Here is an 18895-nt window from a genome sequence, read left to right on the forward strand (position 1 = left end):
ATTCCTTTCTGGTCTTTATTGACTCTACAGCCCAAAACCAGAGCTAGTAGAATACTTCATGAAGTCCTAGTCCAAACCACTTTCACAGCCAGCCAGGTGTTCCAGGACTCAGGAACCAACATATATATGTACATATGTTGCATTGCTGACATATGTAGGGCCCACGATGTATGTATGTTGCATTGTTGACATGTGTACAGTATGAAATGTACTCAGTAATATCTGTTTGTTTGTGGTAGCTACTATGTAACATTTGCTCTGAGACACACAGAGAGGCATTCATTCATGATGGGCACTTGCCAGGATAACTCACTGCCTATTGACATGAGGAGATGTGCCCGCTGTCTGCTTACTGGTATCAATCAGTAAGAACAGCTGGGGATTTTAAACTGACCTGTATGACACACACACACACACACACTTTGTCATTTGTAATGCAGATGTGGCCAATGGAACTGCAGGAGAATGATTCCAGCAGAACAACAAGATTCAGGACCATGAACAGCGCTGACAAAATGAGCATGCGCAAACAGGAAGTAGAAAGGACCACCCAAAAATAAGGGAAAAAAGGAAGCCAGGGTAGATTCCATTGTAGCAGTAATGGAATAGCTCAGTGTTGCGATTTCATTGGATTGATTTGCGCACTCGTTCAACCCCGAGCAAACCCTATACCAACACCAGTCACTGAGCAGCCTTTAATTTTAGAAACAAGGACGATGGTTTTTGCTTTAGCGTAGACACTTTGAGCTAACCCTCCAGTCCAAAAAATGTGAGGAGCCCCTGTAACTTCCCTTCTCCATATTGTGACATGTTGACATGTGGTTACAATTGGTGTCCCGCTTTTGAAAGATACATAAAGATGGTCTTTAAAGAGGAAGGGGACACTCAAACTGTAATTTAACTTGACTGAATGCTGCCATGTGCTTTACATCCTCATGGCAGTTCATGTCACACATGTTCCCTGTCCTAATGTGAGATGACTTTTACATCTGACCTTTTGACCTTTTGCCCTTTTACCAGGTCATGAATGCATGTCCCGCATCAGAGAAAGGAAAATGCAAGACAGTGGATCAGAGTTTCTCTTCCATGACCAGCTGTAGACAATAAATGCCTGTGTTGGCAGATGCATCAGCAGTGATGCACTAGTGCTATGCAGGGTTTAGTTGTGAGATGATATATAACTAATAACCAATGACATATAACATCTAAGATGACATATAACATCTAAGAAGACATATAACATCTAAGACATATAACATCTAAGAATACATATAACATCTAAGATGACAAAAAACCTCCAAGAAGACATATAACATCTAAGAAGACATATAACATCTAAGAACACATATAACATTAAGACATACATATAACATCTAAGACATATAACATCTAAGAAGACATAAAACATCTAAGAAGTCTTATAACATCTAAGAAGACATATAACATCTAAGATGTCATATAACATCTAAGAAATACAACATCAATGACATAGCATCTAAGAAGACATATAACATCTAAGACATATAACATCTATGACATATAACATCTAAGATGACATAACTACTTTGGTTAAATGTCAACATTTTGACATACTGTATTTCTAATGAGATAGCTGGGTATTGAACTTGAATAGCCAGATTTCTAGTTATATAATACATTTGAGGAAAGCCACAGGGCATACAGCAAAAGGCTACGTGTAGTCTCTTGATTTCAGACTTTAGGTAGATGAGCTTTGGTGTTTCTGTTGAGATAATCTAAGGCTGGAAAATTATAAATGTAATTTTCCCCAAGATGTCTTTTACTGTATAGGTTTGCCACGAGATCATTTGCATATTACACAATTCTCTTTTGAATCATTAAATGTAATGAGAAGATTTCAAGTTAATTACATTGTTGAAAAATGTCTCCAGTTAGTTATAGAGCAAAATGAAATTGACTTGTAATTGACTGTCATTTGAATATTTAATTGAAACCCCCACTGGAGCCAGGTGCTGTTAGGAATTGTGTTTAGAGTCTAAGGATCAATGTACATTCCCAACATGTCAAGTACACGGTGTGGCTTGGGGCAGGGTAGCTTAGTGGTTAGCGTGTTGGACTAGTAACCGAAAGGTTCCTGGATTGAATCCCTGAGCTGACGAGGTACAAATCTGTTGTTCTGCCCCTGAACAAGGCAGTTAACCCACTGTTCCTAGGCCATCATTGGAAATAAGAATTTGCTCTTAACTGACTTGCCTAGTTAAATAAATAAAAAAAATAAAACTTCACTTTGTCTGAATGCAATGTCCCTTTCCCTGACTTTCAGAGCCAGAACAGTTCAAAAGCACACACAATGGGCTAGCCTCCATTGTTCCCTCTCTCCCTGCTTTTCATCAGATTTCTCTGATGTTTGTTTTCTTTTTTTTGTACCTGAGTGTGTTATCCTTGGGGGAAGACAAATGGCAAGTGCAAGCAAGGTCGCCCTCTAAACTGACATGAATGGTTTTTAGCCTTAGTTTCAGTGTGTGTATGCAAATACCTGTGTGTGTGTGTGTGCATGTGTGTGTCCGTGCATGCGTGCATGTGTGTGCCCCATCTAAACACAGAGCAGGTTGGGTCTGGAAAAGTGTACTATGTTAGATTAATTGAGCATGGCAGAATTATGACAGCTGTTTACACTAGAAGCCCAACACACATTTTAACATACCTTTTAGCCTTGAGTGCACTAGCTGACAGATGGAGGAGTTTTTCCTTCCACTGTAGTGGAAACACTGAGGATGTCACACTAAATACGGCTGACCTTGACATTGAACCCCACCAAGCTCTTTGAATGGCTTGGCCATTAGAATATCCCCCTTTCAGACAATGATGACATCCTCCTACTTAATGTGCATCATGTTAAAGGGAGTGAAGACACTGATCGGATTTTAAACAGCATGATCATATTCATTCATTGAGGAACTGTGGGCTCCCGAGTGGCGCAGCGGTCTAAGGTACTGCATCTCTGTGCTTGAGGTGTCACTACAGACCCTATTTCGATTCCAGGCTGTGTCTTAACCGGCTGTGATTGGGAGGCCCATAGGGCGGCGCACAATTGGCTCAGCGTTGCCTAGGTTAGGGCTGTCATTGTAAATAGGAAGTTGTTCTTAACTAACTTTCCAAGTTAAATAAAAAAAAGTCCTATATAGACGGAGTAACAAAGATGGGTTGGGGATTGCATTGGATACTCCTACCTGGTTCACATTGTATGAAGAAGTCCTGAAACCAGCTTGGGTCTCTTTATTGCGTTATGTGGACTGGGAAGGAATGGAGATTGAACCTTTATTTAACTTGGCAAGTCAGTTAAGAACAAATTCTTATTTACAATGACAGCCCACACCGGCCCTATGGGACTCCCAATCACAGCAGGATGGGATACAGCCTGGATTTGAATCAGGGACTGTAGTGATGCCTCTTACACTGGGATGTAGTGCCTTAGACCGCTGCACCACTCGGGAGCTGCTTTCCCTCGTGTTTGTAGCAGTGGTGGTCCCCAAAATATTTTGTGAGCACATGGATTCCCTCATGCTTGATGGGCTCTGCTAGGCATGTCAGTGTGCTCTGGTGTATGTGCATAGGCGTATACACATGAACTGTTCACACATGTATGCACTCATGAACACAACACAACACACACTCAAACACACACACACACACACACACACACACACACACACACACACACACACACACACACACACACACACACACACACACACACACACACACTAAACATAAACATTTAGCATTCAGAGATCCCCTGGGAAGTGAAAACACATTACCACACTGAACTTGACATACTGTATGCTTTCCAAGTGCAACAGGAAAAAGGTGTTTTGGTGCCTCTAGCGTAACAAGGGTTTTGCATGAAACTACATCTTCTGGTTCCCCAAAATGTTAAAATGGCCTCATATTCATGAAATATTCATTGTAAGAGTCTATGGGTCTCCCCAAGCTAAATACTGCATGCACCTTAACTCAATTTCCAGGACATTTTTCTGATGCTATCTTCAAATGTATAATTTTAGTACATCTACGACATAATCTGTACCTTGTTAATGCCTACATCTGATGAATGAGAGAATGTGATTACGTGACACACTGATGCATTTGATGTTTTGTTGGATGAATTATAAGACAAACTTTACAGTAGAGTGTCTACATTTTACTGTTGATTTTACTGTTTCATTTCAAAATATGTCAAATGAACAGTAAATTGGATAAGGGTGACTCGAGGCAGACCTCCTAGGTTGATGATGTTCAGGAGACAAAGCGGTGAAGCCCCTGAGACTAAACTTTAAAAATGTTATTAACTGAGAATACAAATGCTGGCTCCCAGTGCTGCTCAGTGTTGACTAACATCTGCTCTTTCTCTCTGTCCCAGAGGTGATCAGTGAACTATCCAACGCTCTGGCTCTTTCTCCCTCTCTCTCTTTCTATCTGGATTGTGTTGTTCTCTTTTAATTGAAGTTGCACTATGTAACCTTTTGGGTGACCTGGCCAAATTCACATAGAAATGTGAGTTATAGATCTATCATTCTACTTGAAAGCAAGTCTAAGAAGCGGTAGATCTGTTCTATGTGTGCTATTTCTATGCTTCCTGTTCTTTTGTTTTTGCCTCTTTTACTTTCGGTTTTGTACACCAGCTTCAAACAGCTGAAACAACAATTTATTTTTTGGGGTTATGGAATATATATTTCACAGCTGTTTAGATGGTACAATTCTCTACACTATACAAGCTTATTTTGTAATGTAACTGAAATTTGGCAAACTATTAGAGTTTTAGCAACCAGGAAATGGTGGAGCGATTTCTGCATAGTGCAACCTTAATTGAAGGTGTCTCTTAGGTAACGTACTAAAGAACATCTGAAAGTCAAAGCTTCATTCTCTCTTTTTTTCTCTCTTTCTATCCTTCTATTCTCTGTCTCTCTCCCTCTTTCTTTCTTACCATGTCTCTCTATCTCATGTTAACTGACTCTCTCGCTCTCTGCTTTCTCCCAGGTCTGTATGATAAGTGTTTCTATGCCTCCAGCGACCGGGGCTGGCTGCTGGGCATCCGGGCGGTCAGTGAGCAGGGCAACTGCGACCCACGCTTCTTCTTCTCCTTAAAGACAGACCGTGCCCACAAAGTCACCTCCATCCACTCCAATGGCCAATACCTGCCCAACACCTGGGCCCACCTGGCAGTAACCTACGACGGCCTCTACATGAAACTCTACGTCAACGGCGCCCAGGTGGGTGTTAGCCGGGAACAGTCGGGCAACGTCTTCAGCTATCTAACCAAGAAGTGCAAGGTGCTGATGGTGGGCGGGAACGCTCTGAACCATAACTACCGTGGGGCTGTGGAGAGGGTAAATCTGTGGAGGGAGGCTCGGGGACAGAGGCAGATAATCAGGGATATGCAGGGTCACGAGGATCCTCAAGATGCGCCTCAGCTGGTGATCCGGGAGACCTTTGAGCACCCTGCCAGAAAGTGGCTGACTGTGAAGGATGGCAGCTTCCCCCAGCAAGAGGAGGGTAGCAGCAGCAGGGTGGGACAGGCTGAAGGGGTAGGAGGAAGTGGAAGTGGAGGGTCCTTGGATACCACCCTGGAACCCCCAACCTGTGGTCAAACTATCTGCGATAACGTGGAAGTGGTGACCAACTACAACCGCACCTGGACCTTCCGGAAACCCAAGACGATGCGATACCGTGTGGTCAACGTGTGGGATGATGCTGGGCGCAGGCCCACTGTCATGCCTCATCAGATCCAACTGCAACACCAGGACCTCAACAAGGCCTTCGCTGTCTACAACATCACCTGGGAGTTGAGCGTCCACAACGTCACCAACTCCTCCCTGCGCAACCGTCTGGTCCTGGCCAACTGTGACATCAGCAAAGTGGGTGACGAGGCATGTGACCCAGAGTGCAACCACACACTGACGGGCTTCGACGCGGGCGACTGTAAGAGGCACCGCAGCCGATGCCCCGAGTACAAGCAGGGCAACGGGGTGTGCGACCCCGAGTGTAACTGGGACAACTTCTTCTACGACAACGGAGACTGCTGTAACCCCAATGTGACGGATGTGACCAAGACCTGCTTCAACCGCTCCTCTCCACACAGGTCAGCTCTCTGTCTGTGCTTTTATCTCTGCTTCATGAGTCCTAAACAAAGATATAGCTTGGTGTTCAATTTTAAGAGTTTCTCACAGATCATGAATTGATGTTAATGAGAGATTTGCATAGGCATTTGAAACAGATGTTCAAGACAGCTGAGGGCCAGAATTAGCGCCAAAATCTCACAAATCATACATTGATGTCAAATGGAGAGTTTCATATCCATTTGATATGCATCGTCAATTTAGGATTTGTCAGGGTCTAGTCAACAGTTTTGTGTCAGAAAATTGTTCAAGAAAAAGTCATTGTAAGTACAATCAAGTATTATATACACTGAGTGCACAAAACAGTAGAAACACCTGCTCTTTCCATGACGTAGACTAACCAGGTGAATCCAGGTGAAAGCTATGATTCCTAGACTAACCAGGTGAATCCAGGTGAAAGCTATGATTCCTAGACTGACCAGGTGAATCCAGGTGAAAGCTATGATTCCTAGAATAACCAGGTGAATCCAGGTGAAAGCTATGATTCCTAGACTGACCAGGTGAATCCAGGTGAAAGCTATGATTCCTAGACTGACCAGGTGAATCCAGGTGAAAGCTATGATTCCTAGACTGACTAGGTGAATCCAGGTGAAAGCTATGATTCCTAGACTGACCAGGTGAATCCAGGTGAAAGCTATGATTCCTAGACTAACCAGGTGAATCCAGGTGAAAGCTATGATTCCTAGACTGACCAGGTGAATCCAGGTGAAAGCTATGATTCCTAGAATAACCAGGTGAATCCAGGTGAAAGCTATGATTCCTAGACTGACCAGGTGAATCCAGGTGAAAGCTATGATTCCTAGACTGACCAGGTGAATCCAGGTGAAAGCTATGATTCCTAGACTGACTAGGTGAATCCAGGTGAAAGCTATGATTCCTAGACTGACCAGGTGAATCCAGGTGAAAGCTATGATTCCTAGACTGACCAGGTGAATCCAGGTGAAAGCTATGATTCCTAGACTGACCAGGTGAATCCAGGTGAAAGCTATGATTCCTAGACTGACCAGGTGAATCCAGGTGAAAGCTATGATTCCTAGACTGACCAGGTGAATCCAGGTGAAAGCTATGATTCCTAGACTGACCAGGTGAATCCAGGTGAAAGCTATGATTCCTAGACTGACCAGGTGAATCCAGGTGAAAGCTATGATTCCTTTTTGATGTCACTTGTTAAATCCACTTCAATCAGTGTAGATGAAGGGGATTAGACAGGTTAAGGGAGGATTTTTAAGCCTTGAGGCATGGATTGTGTATGTGTGCCATTCAAAGGGTGAATGGGCAAGACAAAAGATTGAAATGCTTTTGAACAGGGTATGGTAGTAGGTGCCATGCGCACCGGTTTAAGTGTGTCAAGAACTGCAACGCTGTTGGGTTTTTCACACTCAACAGTTTTTCATGTGTATCAAGAATGGTCCACCACTAAAAGGACATCCAGACAACTTGACACAACTGTGGAGAGCTTTGCAGTGAACATGGGCCAGCATCCTTGTGGAACCCCACAATGAATGAGTCTGTTCTAAGGGCAAAAGGGGATGTTTTCCTAATGTTTTGTACACTCAGTGTATGTTCCTGACATGGCATTCTGTGCATTCTACCCTCAAAAATGTTCTTACTCAATGCTGTGATCCACTGTCCATGATTGTGAGGTTTTGATACACAGTCAGTCAGTCCTACTGTCTCCTGGCTGGCCCTTTTTAAGCAGAGTGTAACTCTACCCCCGGCGGTGTGTGTGTCTGGCCCAGCTGGGTGTTCTCTGGGACTGTTAGTCCAATCTGGCTTTCACACAGGCTCAATCAGCTTCCCACACTTGGGGGGCCAAACCAACGAAACACGGGAAGAGCCCAGACAGATCTTTTCTCTTTTCATTTTTCAACCTCTTTTCTCTCCCTTGCTCTCTGTCTATACTCTGTAGCCCTAATTAAGCTAGATTGATTGGAGAGCTAGTGAGATTGGAAACAATGACACTCTAGACAGACCAGAAGGAGCAATTAGAGGTCAAGGAGAGCGGCCAGCATCACTCTGCTAGCGGCGGTAGGGACTCATTTCAGTGTAACACTACCTTCGAGAGACATTTTTGTGGGGGAAGTATATCTCCCTCGGCAGGGGAAAACGGGCGCCCGATACGTCTTTGCACTGGTATTGCTCTTCTCTTTAAGCCTCTGGAAGAATTTTATAGGACTGGGGTCTTCAACCTTTTCTTGCTCAGGAATCCCTCCTAGGCAAACCAGCAAAACTAGGGAACCCCATCATATTGCACGTTAGCAAAAAATACAGTACCAGTCAAAAGTTTGGACACACCTACTCATTCTTTATTTGGACTATTTTCTACATTGTAGAATAATAGTGAAGACATCAAAACTATGAAATAACACATATGGAATCATGTAGTAACCAAAAAAGTGTTAAACAAATCAAAATATATTTTAGATTTGAGATTTTTCAAAGAGCCGCCCTTTGCCTTTGCACACTCTTGGCATTCTCTCAATCAGCTTCACCTGGTATGTTTTTCCAACAGTCTTGAAGGAGTTCACACATATGCTGAACACTTGTTGGCTGCTTTCCCTTCACTCTGTGGTCTAACTCATCCCAAACCATCTCAATTGGATTGAGGTAGGGTGATTGGAGGCCCGGTCATCTGATGCAGCACCCCATCACTCTCCTTCTTGGTCAAATTTCCCTTACACAGCCTGGCGGTGTTGTCCTGTTGAAAACATATGGTAGTCCCACTAAGCGCAAACCAGATGGGATGGTGTATCGCTGCAGAATGCTGTGTTAGCCATGTTGGTTAAATGTGCCTTGAATTCTAAATAAATCACTGACAGTGTCACCATCAAAGCACCATCCCACCTCCTCCTCCATGCTTCCCGGTGGGAACCACACATGCGGAGATCATCCGTTCAGCTACTCTGTGTCTCACAAAGTCACGCCGGTTGGAACCAAAAATCTCAAATTTGGACTCATCAGACCAAAGGACAGATTTTCATCAGTCTAATGTCCATTGTTCATGTTTCTTGGCCCAAGCAAGTCTCTTCTTATTATTGCTGTCCTTTAGTAGTGGTTTCTTTGCAGCAATTCGACCATGGAGGTCTGATTCACGCCGTCTCTTCTGAACAGTTGATGTTGAGATGTGTCTGTTACTTGAATTCCGTGAAGCATTTATTTGGGCTGCAATGTCTGAGGCTGGTAACTCTAATGAAAGTATTGTCTGTAGCAGAGGTAACTCTGGGTCTTCCTTTCCTGTGGCGGTCCTCATGAGAGCCAGTTTCATCATAACGCTTGATGGTTTTTGCGACTGCACTTGAAGAAACGTTAAAAGTTCTTGACATTTTCCGGATTGACTTACCTTCATGTCTTAAAGTAATGATGGACTGTTGTTTCTCTTTGCTTATTTGAGCTGTTCTTGTCATATATGGACTTGGTCTTTTACCAAAATAGGGCTATCTTCTGTTTAACACCCCTACCTTGTCACAACACAACTGATTAGCTCAAACTCATTAAGAAGGAAAGAAATTCCACAAATTAACTTTTAACATGGCTCCCCTGTTAATTGAAATGCATTCCAGGTGACTACCTCATGAAGCTGGTTGGGAGAATGCCAAGCGTGTGCAAAGCTGTCATCAAGGCAAAGGGTGGCTACTTTGAAGAATCTCAAATATATTGATATGATTCCACATATGTTATTATTTCATAGATTTGACTATTATTCTACAATATAGAAAATGGTAAAAATAAAGAAAACCTCTTGAATTAGTTGGTGTGTTCAAACTTTTGACTGGTACTGTATTTTGTGCATGTCTTGTCTTATCATCAGGTGAATGATAATGGCAAGGAGAAGTAATCAACATTTTACAATAAATAGATCAGGTACATAGTTTACAATTATTTTGTTCTCCCCACATTGTAATTGGAAGAGGAAGTGTTAACTCTTACAAAGACTATAAGCTGGAAAGGTAACTGAAATGTTGTTCTTTGAGAGCATGTGGTTATACAAAGGTTAGCCATGTGTTGGCAAAAATGAATGTCCTAGTCAAGAAAGCTTACCAGCAGCCAGCAGCACTTGCCACACACTAGTGCTTTATCAAAGCCTATGCTAGATACTCCAGTGAGTGTAATTTATTCAATTTTAGTTGAGAAATGAAGTTGACATCATTAGAAAGAAGATATTCTCTTATTTTCTACTGTAGGTATGTCATTCAAAATGTGTTTATTCTGTTGTTGCTAGTGGTATTCATAAAAACATTGAAATAAAATACATGTTTTTTCCACCAGTTTGTTAGGGTTACTGAGAGGAGATGCTGAGGCCTCCACTGCTCTAATACCTGCCAGTATGTGCAGGATTCCTACTCTGTGCCATGGAGGATGATTGAGCAGCAGTGAGAAAAACGGTTTCTGATTCTCTCTGGAACTGCTTTTTGTCATGGACCTTGAGGGGCTCCAGTAGTAAAGGGTTTTTCTTGGCGGCCGTGAAACTCGAACACTGAGGACAGAGACATTTTGCAGCGGTTGTAGAGGGTCCTTGTGGTCTTGAATTTCTAGCGGTGACTGGAGAAAAAACAACCTACCAATGTCAGATGCTAGTAGATGTTTTTGGACAGCGTCATGCATAAGAGAGGGGGAGGGGGGGGGGGGGGGGGGGGGGGTGGAAAAAGCCCCAAATAGGGCTATTGTGGGGAATATTTGTGTCTTTCTGATGTAGCCAGATTCAAGGCACTAGGCTGTTTTCTATCATGCTCATTGCAAAGGCCTGGAAGCACTGTCTCGCTGGCACTCTCTGTGTTTAACATGGCTGCTAAACAACTCTGTGTGAGGCGACATCAGAAAGAAGAAGCAGGTGGGTTTGCCATCTCTTCTCTCCCCTCCGTTTCAGTCATCATCACAAAGTCATTCATCAACAGTCAGCCAAGACGGCGTCTCATAGAAATCAGCTATTGGCACAGACTTACAGTCCCTTGCATTCAAATCTCCCTGCAGACATATGAAAGATGGGCTCTTAAAAGGGGGGATAAGAGAGATTGAAAGAGAAATGAAGAAAGAGAGAGAATTCTGAAGTTGAAAAAAGAGAAGCTCCCCGAGTGCTTCTTTATTTTGGTTTGATTATGGTATGTCTAGAGAACCTCATGGAGGGCCGCACTACAAACATTATTCGACATTCCTCCTTAATTGTGGAATTCTGGACGAACTACGCACTACATACGCAAGGGAACAATGGCTGTGAGGTCCTGCGTTTATTTTTGTAGCCCTCATGCCTGTTACCACTTAGTGTGTTTAGGAATCTGGCTATTAGGGGACAGTGGTAGGCCGCTCGGCTCAGCAGCTCTGCATTGCTAGCTGCTCTTCTCTGCAGTCCACAGACAGAGGCTCCTCTGGAAATACCACTGACAATACCTAACAATCCCCTCGCATAAAATGAAATATTTTGCATTGTTTTCACAGGCCTTTGTTGTTATACTGTTTTACGGTTATGCTGATATTTGATGTTATTGTCAGGGGATTTTTCATGGGATGACATTCTTCCTTATGTCTGGTCCTGACTGTGCTTACCGGTATGTGAAAATCTGAGGTGAAACAACAGTAAGTACTTAGGAGTTGATTTGGAATTTACATTGGTGAGATAGTACAGAAATGTAATCTAGTGGCATTCACATGCAACACTGTCATGTGTAATTTGACCTGAGAATGCCAACACATTTTCAAGACTGTCCCACCACCTTTGAAACCCCACTTTAAGGTTATGATTGGTTGGTACGGACACACCACCGACACTATTAAGAGTCTCCACTTAAGATAAACAGATACACTACAAGTACTGGAAACTTTTATCATGTGTTTCCAGGCGCATATTCTCTATACTGTACTTTAATTCTAACTCTGGAAGTCCCAGTTGTCTAGCTTGGGTGTCCAACTTTTGAACACTTGTGTCAACACTTGGTCTTACGTAGGTTGTGTCCTCCTTAGAGCGGGAAAAAGCACAAAAGATTAAGGATGGAGAAAAAGAGCGTGTCAGTGTGGTAATAACGTCAGGGATGAATGAGGCCTTTAGGGTCTGCGGTGTTGACCAAGCCGATGACAGGAGAGCTGAGGGGCCCACCGATCTAAAAGTGTTCTTGGCCGTCAGGCCGCCATCACCATGCCAACTCACCGCAGCGTTTCACACTCAGCAGCCCCAGACGTATGTATACGAGGCAAATTTATGGGCTTATATGAATTATATATGGGTGTAAATGGATGAAGTCATAATCTTTCATTTAATATGTATCAGATATAAAAGCATTAACACTGCAGTTTGAGCTCTCTTTGCACCCTGGACTGCCCCAGAACAGATGCCCGCTGACATCTGAATTTAGTGTAGTTACATTTTCAATTTTTTTTTGCCTCTTCTCTCTGAGGCTCTTCTCTCTCTCTCTCTCACTCTCTCTCTCTCTTTCTAAGTGATCTACAGTAAATGTTCTTCCCAGGGCATGCCTGAAAAGTGGAATCTTCAAATGAATGGAAAATTGTCTCTCCCCTGTGGCTCCCAAGGGGCAATGGACGTGGAATATGGGGCAAGGGGCGAAGGATAGAGTATGAAGGGTAAGAGATGAGGGGAGAGGAGCACTGAGGGGGGTGAAACTGACCCATCAGGCCCTAATTTGGGTTAAACCAGAGACATCCTTAGAGAAGAGCCTGGGAGCCAGGAAAGGGAGAGTGGGAAGGAGGGAGGGCGTTAGAGATGGGGAGAGCACAAAAGAGAGGAGGGAGCGACAGAGAAAGTGAGAGCGAGTGTTAGAAAGGGAGAGAGACGATTGCAGGACAGGCCCAAGACTAGAATATTCACTCCCAGAGGCCCCAGTGGCCAAAGTAGTGTCAGACACAGTAGCTGTGTGTGAGTAAAATCACTGAGGAGGCCAAGCCAGTGAAAAAGCCATATTTCAACCTGTTGCATTGTTTGCTCTATAACGCATTTGTTCAAACGCCATCGTGATATACAATTAGGCTGGCCCGTGACATCAAAAAGACAACAGTCACAGTGGCGGAATACATTCAACTACACATATGTTTGTTTCATCACATAACCAGATAGCAACATCTGACCAGTGAATTCCACAAAGCAGATATTGCATGTAGCAAACAGTTATGACCTGCAAGGTCAAGCAAGTTCATGTTTTAGACAGTTTACTAAACATCTACTGATTTAGAACCACAGAGTTACCACAGAGTCAGCGCAAAGACAACAGGAGCACTGCCTCCGCTATTCCTGCACCATTTCAACTTAAACATTTAAACATCAAATCAACAAGGCTATATATGCTTTAATACACTGAATATGAACTGAATTATACCAAAAACTATTTAGTCCAATGTTGCTAAATATCATGTGGCTGTCCATGGTACTGATTTCTGTGTGTGTGTGCATGCAATCAAAACAAATGTTTGACTCACCTTACTGTACTTGTAGACCAGTTGAACGCCAATGCCATCCTCCTCTCTTTCATGTTGGCAAAACGGACTATGGTTCTGTCATACAGTATGATTTTAGTTTTTGTCACAGGCTACCTACAGTGCCTTGCAGAAGTATTCGCCCCCCTTGGCATTTTCCCTATTTTGTTGCATTACAACCTCTAATTTAAATGTATTTTTATTTGTATTTCATATTATGAACAGACATAAAATAGTCCAAATTGGTGAAGCGAAATGAAAAAAAAAATACTTGTTTCAAAAAAACATTAAAAAAAAAAAAACAGAAAAGTGGTGTAGGAGTATATGTATTCACCCTCTTTGCTATGAGGCCCCTAAATAAGATATGCTGCAACCAATTACCTTCATAAGTCACATAATTAGTTAAATAAAGTCCACCTGTGTGCAATCTAAGTGTCACATGATCTTAGTATATATATACACATGTTCTGAAAGGCCCCCGAGTCTGGAACACTGGCAAGGGGCACCACCAAGCAAGCGGCACCATCAAGAAAGCTGTCACGCCCTGGCCATAGAGAGGCTTTTATTCTCTATTTTGGTTAGGCCAGGGTGTGACTAGGGTGGGCATTCTAGTTTCTTTATTTCTATGTTTTCTATTTCTTTGTTTTTTGCCGAGTGTGGTTCCCAATCAGAGGCAGCTGTTTATCGTTGTCTCTGATTGGGGATCACATATAAGTTGTCATTCTCCTTTTGGTGTTTGTGGGATCTTGTTTTTTGTTAGCTCTGTGAAGCCTGCAGAATGTGACGTTCGTTATTCTTTTGTTGTTTTTGTTTGGTGTTCTGAGTAATTAAAGAATCATGAACACTTATCATGCTGCGCCTTGGTCTCCTTCCAACGACAAACGTTACAGAAGATCCCACCACAAACGGACCAAGCAGCGTGGTCAGGAGGACTGGACATGGGAGGACATCCTGGACAGCAAAGGATCCTGGACGTGGGAGGAGATCCTGGCCCGGAAGGGTATGCCTCCCATGGGAACAGGTGGAAGCAGCGAGGGAGAGACTGCAACGAAGCAAGCACGAGAGGCAGCCCCATCCCCCCAAAATTTGGGGGGCACACAGGGAGATTAGCGGAGTCAGGTTGTAGACCTGAGCCAACTCCCCGTGCTTACTGTGGGGAGAGAATGACTGATCAAGCACAGTGTTATCCGGTTCTGCGCACCATGTCTTCGGTGCGCAGCCACAGCCCGGTGCGCTCTGTGCAAGCTCCCCGCAGTGGCCGTGCTAGAGTGGGCATTCAGCCAGGATGGATTGTGCCGGCTCAGCGTTCCTGGCCTCCGGTGCGTCTCTTCGGCCCAGATTATCCTGCGCCAGCTCTACGCACGGTGTCCCCGGTTCGCCAGCAAAGCTCAGTGCGGCCTGTTCCAGCTCCCCGCACTTGCCGGGCTAAGGGGGGTATCCAGCCAGGACGAGTTAGGCCAGCTCTGTGCTCCAGACCTCCGGTGCGCCTCCATGGTCCAGTGTGTCCTGTGCTGGCTCTACGCACTATGCCTCCAGTGCGACATCATAGCCCAGTGTGTCCTGTGCCAGCTCTCCACACTCACCGAGCGAGAGTGGGTATCCAGCCAGGACGTGTTGTGGCAGCTCCACTCACTAGGCTGCCAGTACTTCTCCTCAGTCCGGTGAGACCTATTCCGGCTCCACGTTTGAAGCCTCCAGTGATGATCCATGGCCCGACGCCTCCAGTTATGATCCATGGCACGAAGCCTCCAGTGATGATCCATGGCACGAAGCCTCCAGTGATGATGCATGGCACGAAGCCTCCAGTGATGATCCATGGCACGAAGCCTCCAGTGATGATCCATGGCACGAAGCCTCCAGCGTTGATCCGCGGTCCGGAGCCTCCAGCAACGGTCCCCGGGTCTGGAGCCTGCAGCGACGGTCTCCAGTCCGGAGCCTCCAGCGACGGTCTCCAGTCCGGAGCCTCCAGCGACGGTCTCCAGTCCGGAGCCTCCAGCGACAGTCTCCAGTCCGGAGCATCCAGCGACGGTCCCCAGTCCGGAACCTCCAGCGACGGTCCCTACCTAGAGAGGGCCGCCCACCAAAACTCACGGACAAGGCAAAGAGGGCATTAATTAGAGAGGCAACAAAGAGACCAAAGATAACCATGAAGGAGCTGCAAAGCTCCACCACAGAGATTGGAGTATCTGTGCATATGATCACTTTAAGCCGAACACCCCACAGAGCTGAGCTTTACGGAAGAGTGGGCAGAAGAAAATAAGCAAACATGTTTGTTGTTCACCAAAAGGCATGTGGGAAACTCCCCAAACATATGTAAGAATGTACTCTGGTCAGATGAGCCTATAATTGAGCTTTTTGGCCATCAAGAAAAACGCTATGTCTGGCACAAATCCAACACCTCTCATCACCCTGAGAACACCATGCCCACAGTGAAGCATGGTGGTGGCAGCATCATCGTGTTGGGATGTTTTTCATCGTCAGGGACTGGGAACTGATCAGAATTTAAGGAATGATGGATGGCGCTAAATACAGGGAAATTCTTGAAGGAAAGCTGTTTCAGTCTTCCAGAGATTTGAGACTGGGTGGGAGGTTCACCTTCTACCAGGACAATGACCCTAAGCATACTGCTAAAACAACACTCGAGTGGTTTAAGGGGAAACATTTAAATGTCTTGGAATGGCCTAGTCAAAGCCCAGACCTCAATCCAATTGAAAATCTGTGGTATGACTTAAAGATTGCTGTACACCAGTGGAACCCATCCAACTTGAGGAGCTGGAGCAGTTTTGCCTTGAAGAATGGGCAAAAATCCCGGTGGCTAGATGTGCCAAGCGTATAGAGACATACCCCAAGAGACTTGCAGATGTAATTGCTGCAAAAGGTGTCTCTGCAAAGAATTGACTTTATTGGGTTGAATAGTTATGCCCGCTTAAGTTTTCATTTTTTTATGTTATTTCTTGTTTGTTTCACACAAAAAAAATATTTTGCATCTTCAAAGTGGTAGGCATGTTGTGTAAATCGAATGATATAAACCCCCACAAAATTCATTTTAATTCCAGGTTGTAAGGCAACAAAATTGGAAAAATGCCAAGGGGGGTGAAAACTTTCGCAAGCCACTGTAGCTAAAATGCTTGCTAGCATAGCTTTCTCGCATGGGCAACAATGAACCAGCTAAGTTAGCTAGCTAGTAACATGAGCCTACTAGGCTACATATTGAACTTCAATCTCTCTGGCCAGTGGCACAACATATTAATTTATGGTTAGATCAGAATCACTGACATAATCATTGCCTGTAGAGAGAATTAAGTCCAAATCCACATCTGCATCCATGGGCTTAGAAAAGGGCCGATTTAGCAAGCTAGCTACTGCAGGACATCAACACAAGTAGATCAGCAACAGGCACGTTTTTCTGTAAATGACATTTTGCTTTGGATGTGATTTGATTGTGTGAATCCAAATCCAAACTGGCCTCCCTTAGGGGAAGTTTTGCTGCACCAGAACAACCCACAGTTGAGCTCAGCTCAACACTGATTGGCTAGATCTTTTATTTATTTTTTAATGCATTTTGGAGTCCAAATTCTTGCTGGCATCAATCAATGAAATGCTACGGCGACAACGTCATAGTCTTTTGCTCCAGACAGCATCAGATACATGGGCTACACATACTAAGAGGCGCTGTTTCCCACGCTCTGATGATATCTCCGGTAAGATTCAGCCACTTGTGAATTTACATAAGATTATGAAAACACAGAGAGACGAAAGATAAATTATTTTATAATTCATATTTTTTTATTGGTCAAATATTTGGTCAAGCCTGGCTTCCCTTGGCATCCATGAATACAGGCCACTGGTCAGACAGGCAATGCTCTCTCCCCATTTTTCAACAGCCTCCCACAACATCAAGCAGTCAATTACTTTCATACAAAGCTGATCACATGTATACACACAGAAGAGTGCAAATCCTATGCACCCTGACAGACACATTTGCAGCCGGGCCTGTTTTTATGCAGTCATGCTAAAGCCTGCATCCGTCCATCCAGTCCACATCTGATGTGTGTTGTGTTGTTGTCACAGAGCCAATACATTAGACTTAATTGAACTCAGTTTAGATGGGTTCTGACCTACAATAGTACTGCTTTTATCTGTTGTTGATTTACTCATCTCGCCATTAAACCCCCCTGACCCTTTTTTCCCCTCATGCACGGCCAAAATGCCGGACAAATATTTTCCGAGGAAATAATGAAATTCCTGGAATTATTAGGAAGAAGGACCTTATATCATGTGCTCTCTGTAGGCCTGGCCCCTGTGCGCGCCTCCGGTTTCCCACAGGCCGAGCAGGACTTTTCCACTATGCCGTCTCTTATTCCAAACACACCTGGCCCAGACCCCGTCCCAGGAACTAAACCTATACAGCATCCTTATCCTTCCTCACCTACTGGTCTGGACTTATTTCTCTGAAGGAGCGGAGGGAAATCAATCTAGAAGAGCCAGATCAATAGTAGCAGGGGTTTAAGGCTAGCAACTAACAGCAATAACGACATGTCCCCTGTCGGCACCACTTGGCTCATCCTCTTTATTATTCTGTCCCAACACTTAACCAACCATGTCCTGACATGTCCCCTGTCTGCACCACTTGGCTCATCCTCTTTATTATTCTGTCCCAACACTTAACCAACCATGTCCTGACATGTCCCTTGTCTGCACCACTTGGCTCATCCTCTTCATTTTTCTGTCCCAACACTTAACCAACCATGTCCTGACATGTCCCCTGTCTGCACCACTTGGCTCATCCTCTTTATTATTCTGTCCCAACACTTAACCAACCATGTCCTGACATGTCCCCTGTCTGCACCACTTGGCTCATCCTCTTTATTATTCTGTCCCAACACTTAACCAACCATGTCCTGACATGTTACCTGCCACGACCATTCCCTCCAATTATGCTGCATGGCACCCCACTGTCGTCTACTTCTGCAGCACAGAGGGTGGTAGCTTAGTCTATATTTTATCCACTAAGGAGGTTTTTTACGGCAACTTTTAATTCTTCTTCTTCCTTTTACGATGTCCTCATTTGTCAGCGTGTTTATGGCTGCCCACTTCACCCTTGTGCTCTGTTGTCCTGCTTCCCCACTTACTGATTCTCTTCCAAACGGAGTCTGAGATCTCTCCTTCACTTTGCTTTACTAGTCATTTGAAGCAGCCAGGGCTCTCTTTAATTAATCATTGATGTAATTACATAAAATATTACAGGTCAGTTTTCTGCCGTCGTCTCCCCCTTCAGTTTTCTGGGGCCTATCAGTTCACCTCCAGTTGCCCTGTGTGTATAACAC

At 44.3% G+C, this 18895-nt stretch overlaps 1 protein-coding gene across 1 annotated transcript in view; it reads left to right on the top strand.

The window, feature by feature from the left end:
- LOC139408644 (pappalysin-1-like) overlaps window positions 1-18895 on the top strand; it is a 115346-nt gene that overhangs the window by 3881 nt on the left and 92570 nt on the right. The window contains exon 2 of the mRNA XM_071152796.1: window positions 5017-6118. Within this exon, the coding sequence (XP_071008897.1) occupies window positions 5017-6118 (1102 nt within the window). The remainder of the gene's footprint in view (window positions 1-5016; window positions 6119-18895) is intronic.

This window comes from Oncorhynchus clarkii, chromosome 5, assembly GCF_045791955.1.
Source record: "Oncorhynchus clarkii lewisi isolate Uvic-CL-2024 chromosome 5, UVic_Ocla_1.0, whole genome shotgun sequence".
NCBI lineage: Eukaryota > Metazoa > Chordata > Actinopteri > Salmoniformes > Salmonidae > Oncorhynchus > Oncorhynchus clarkii.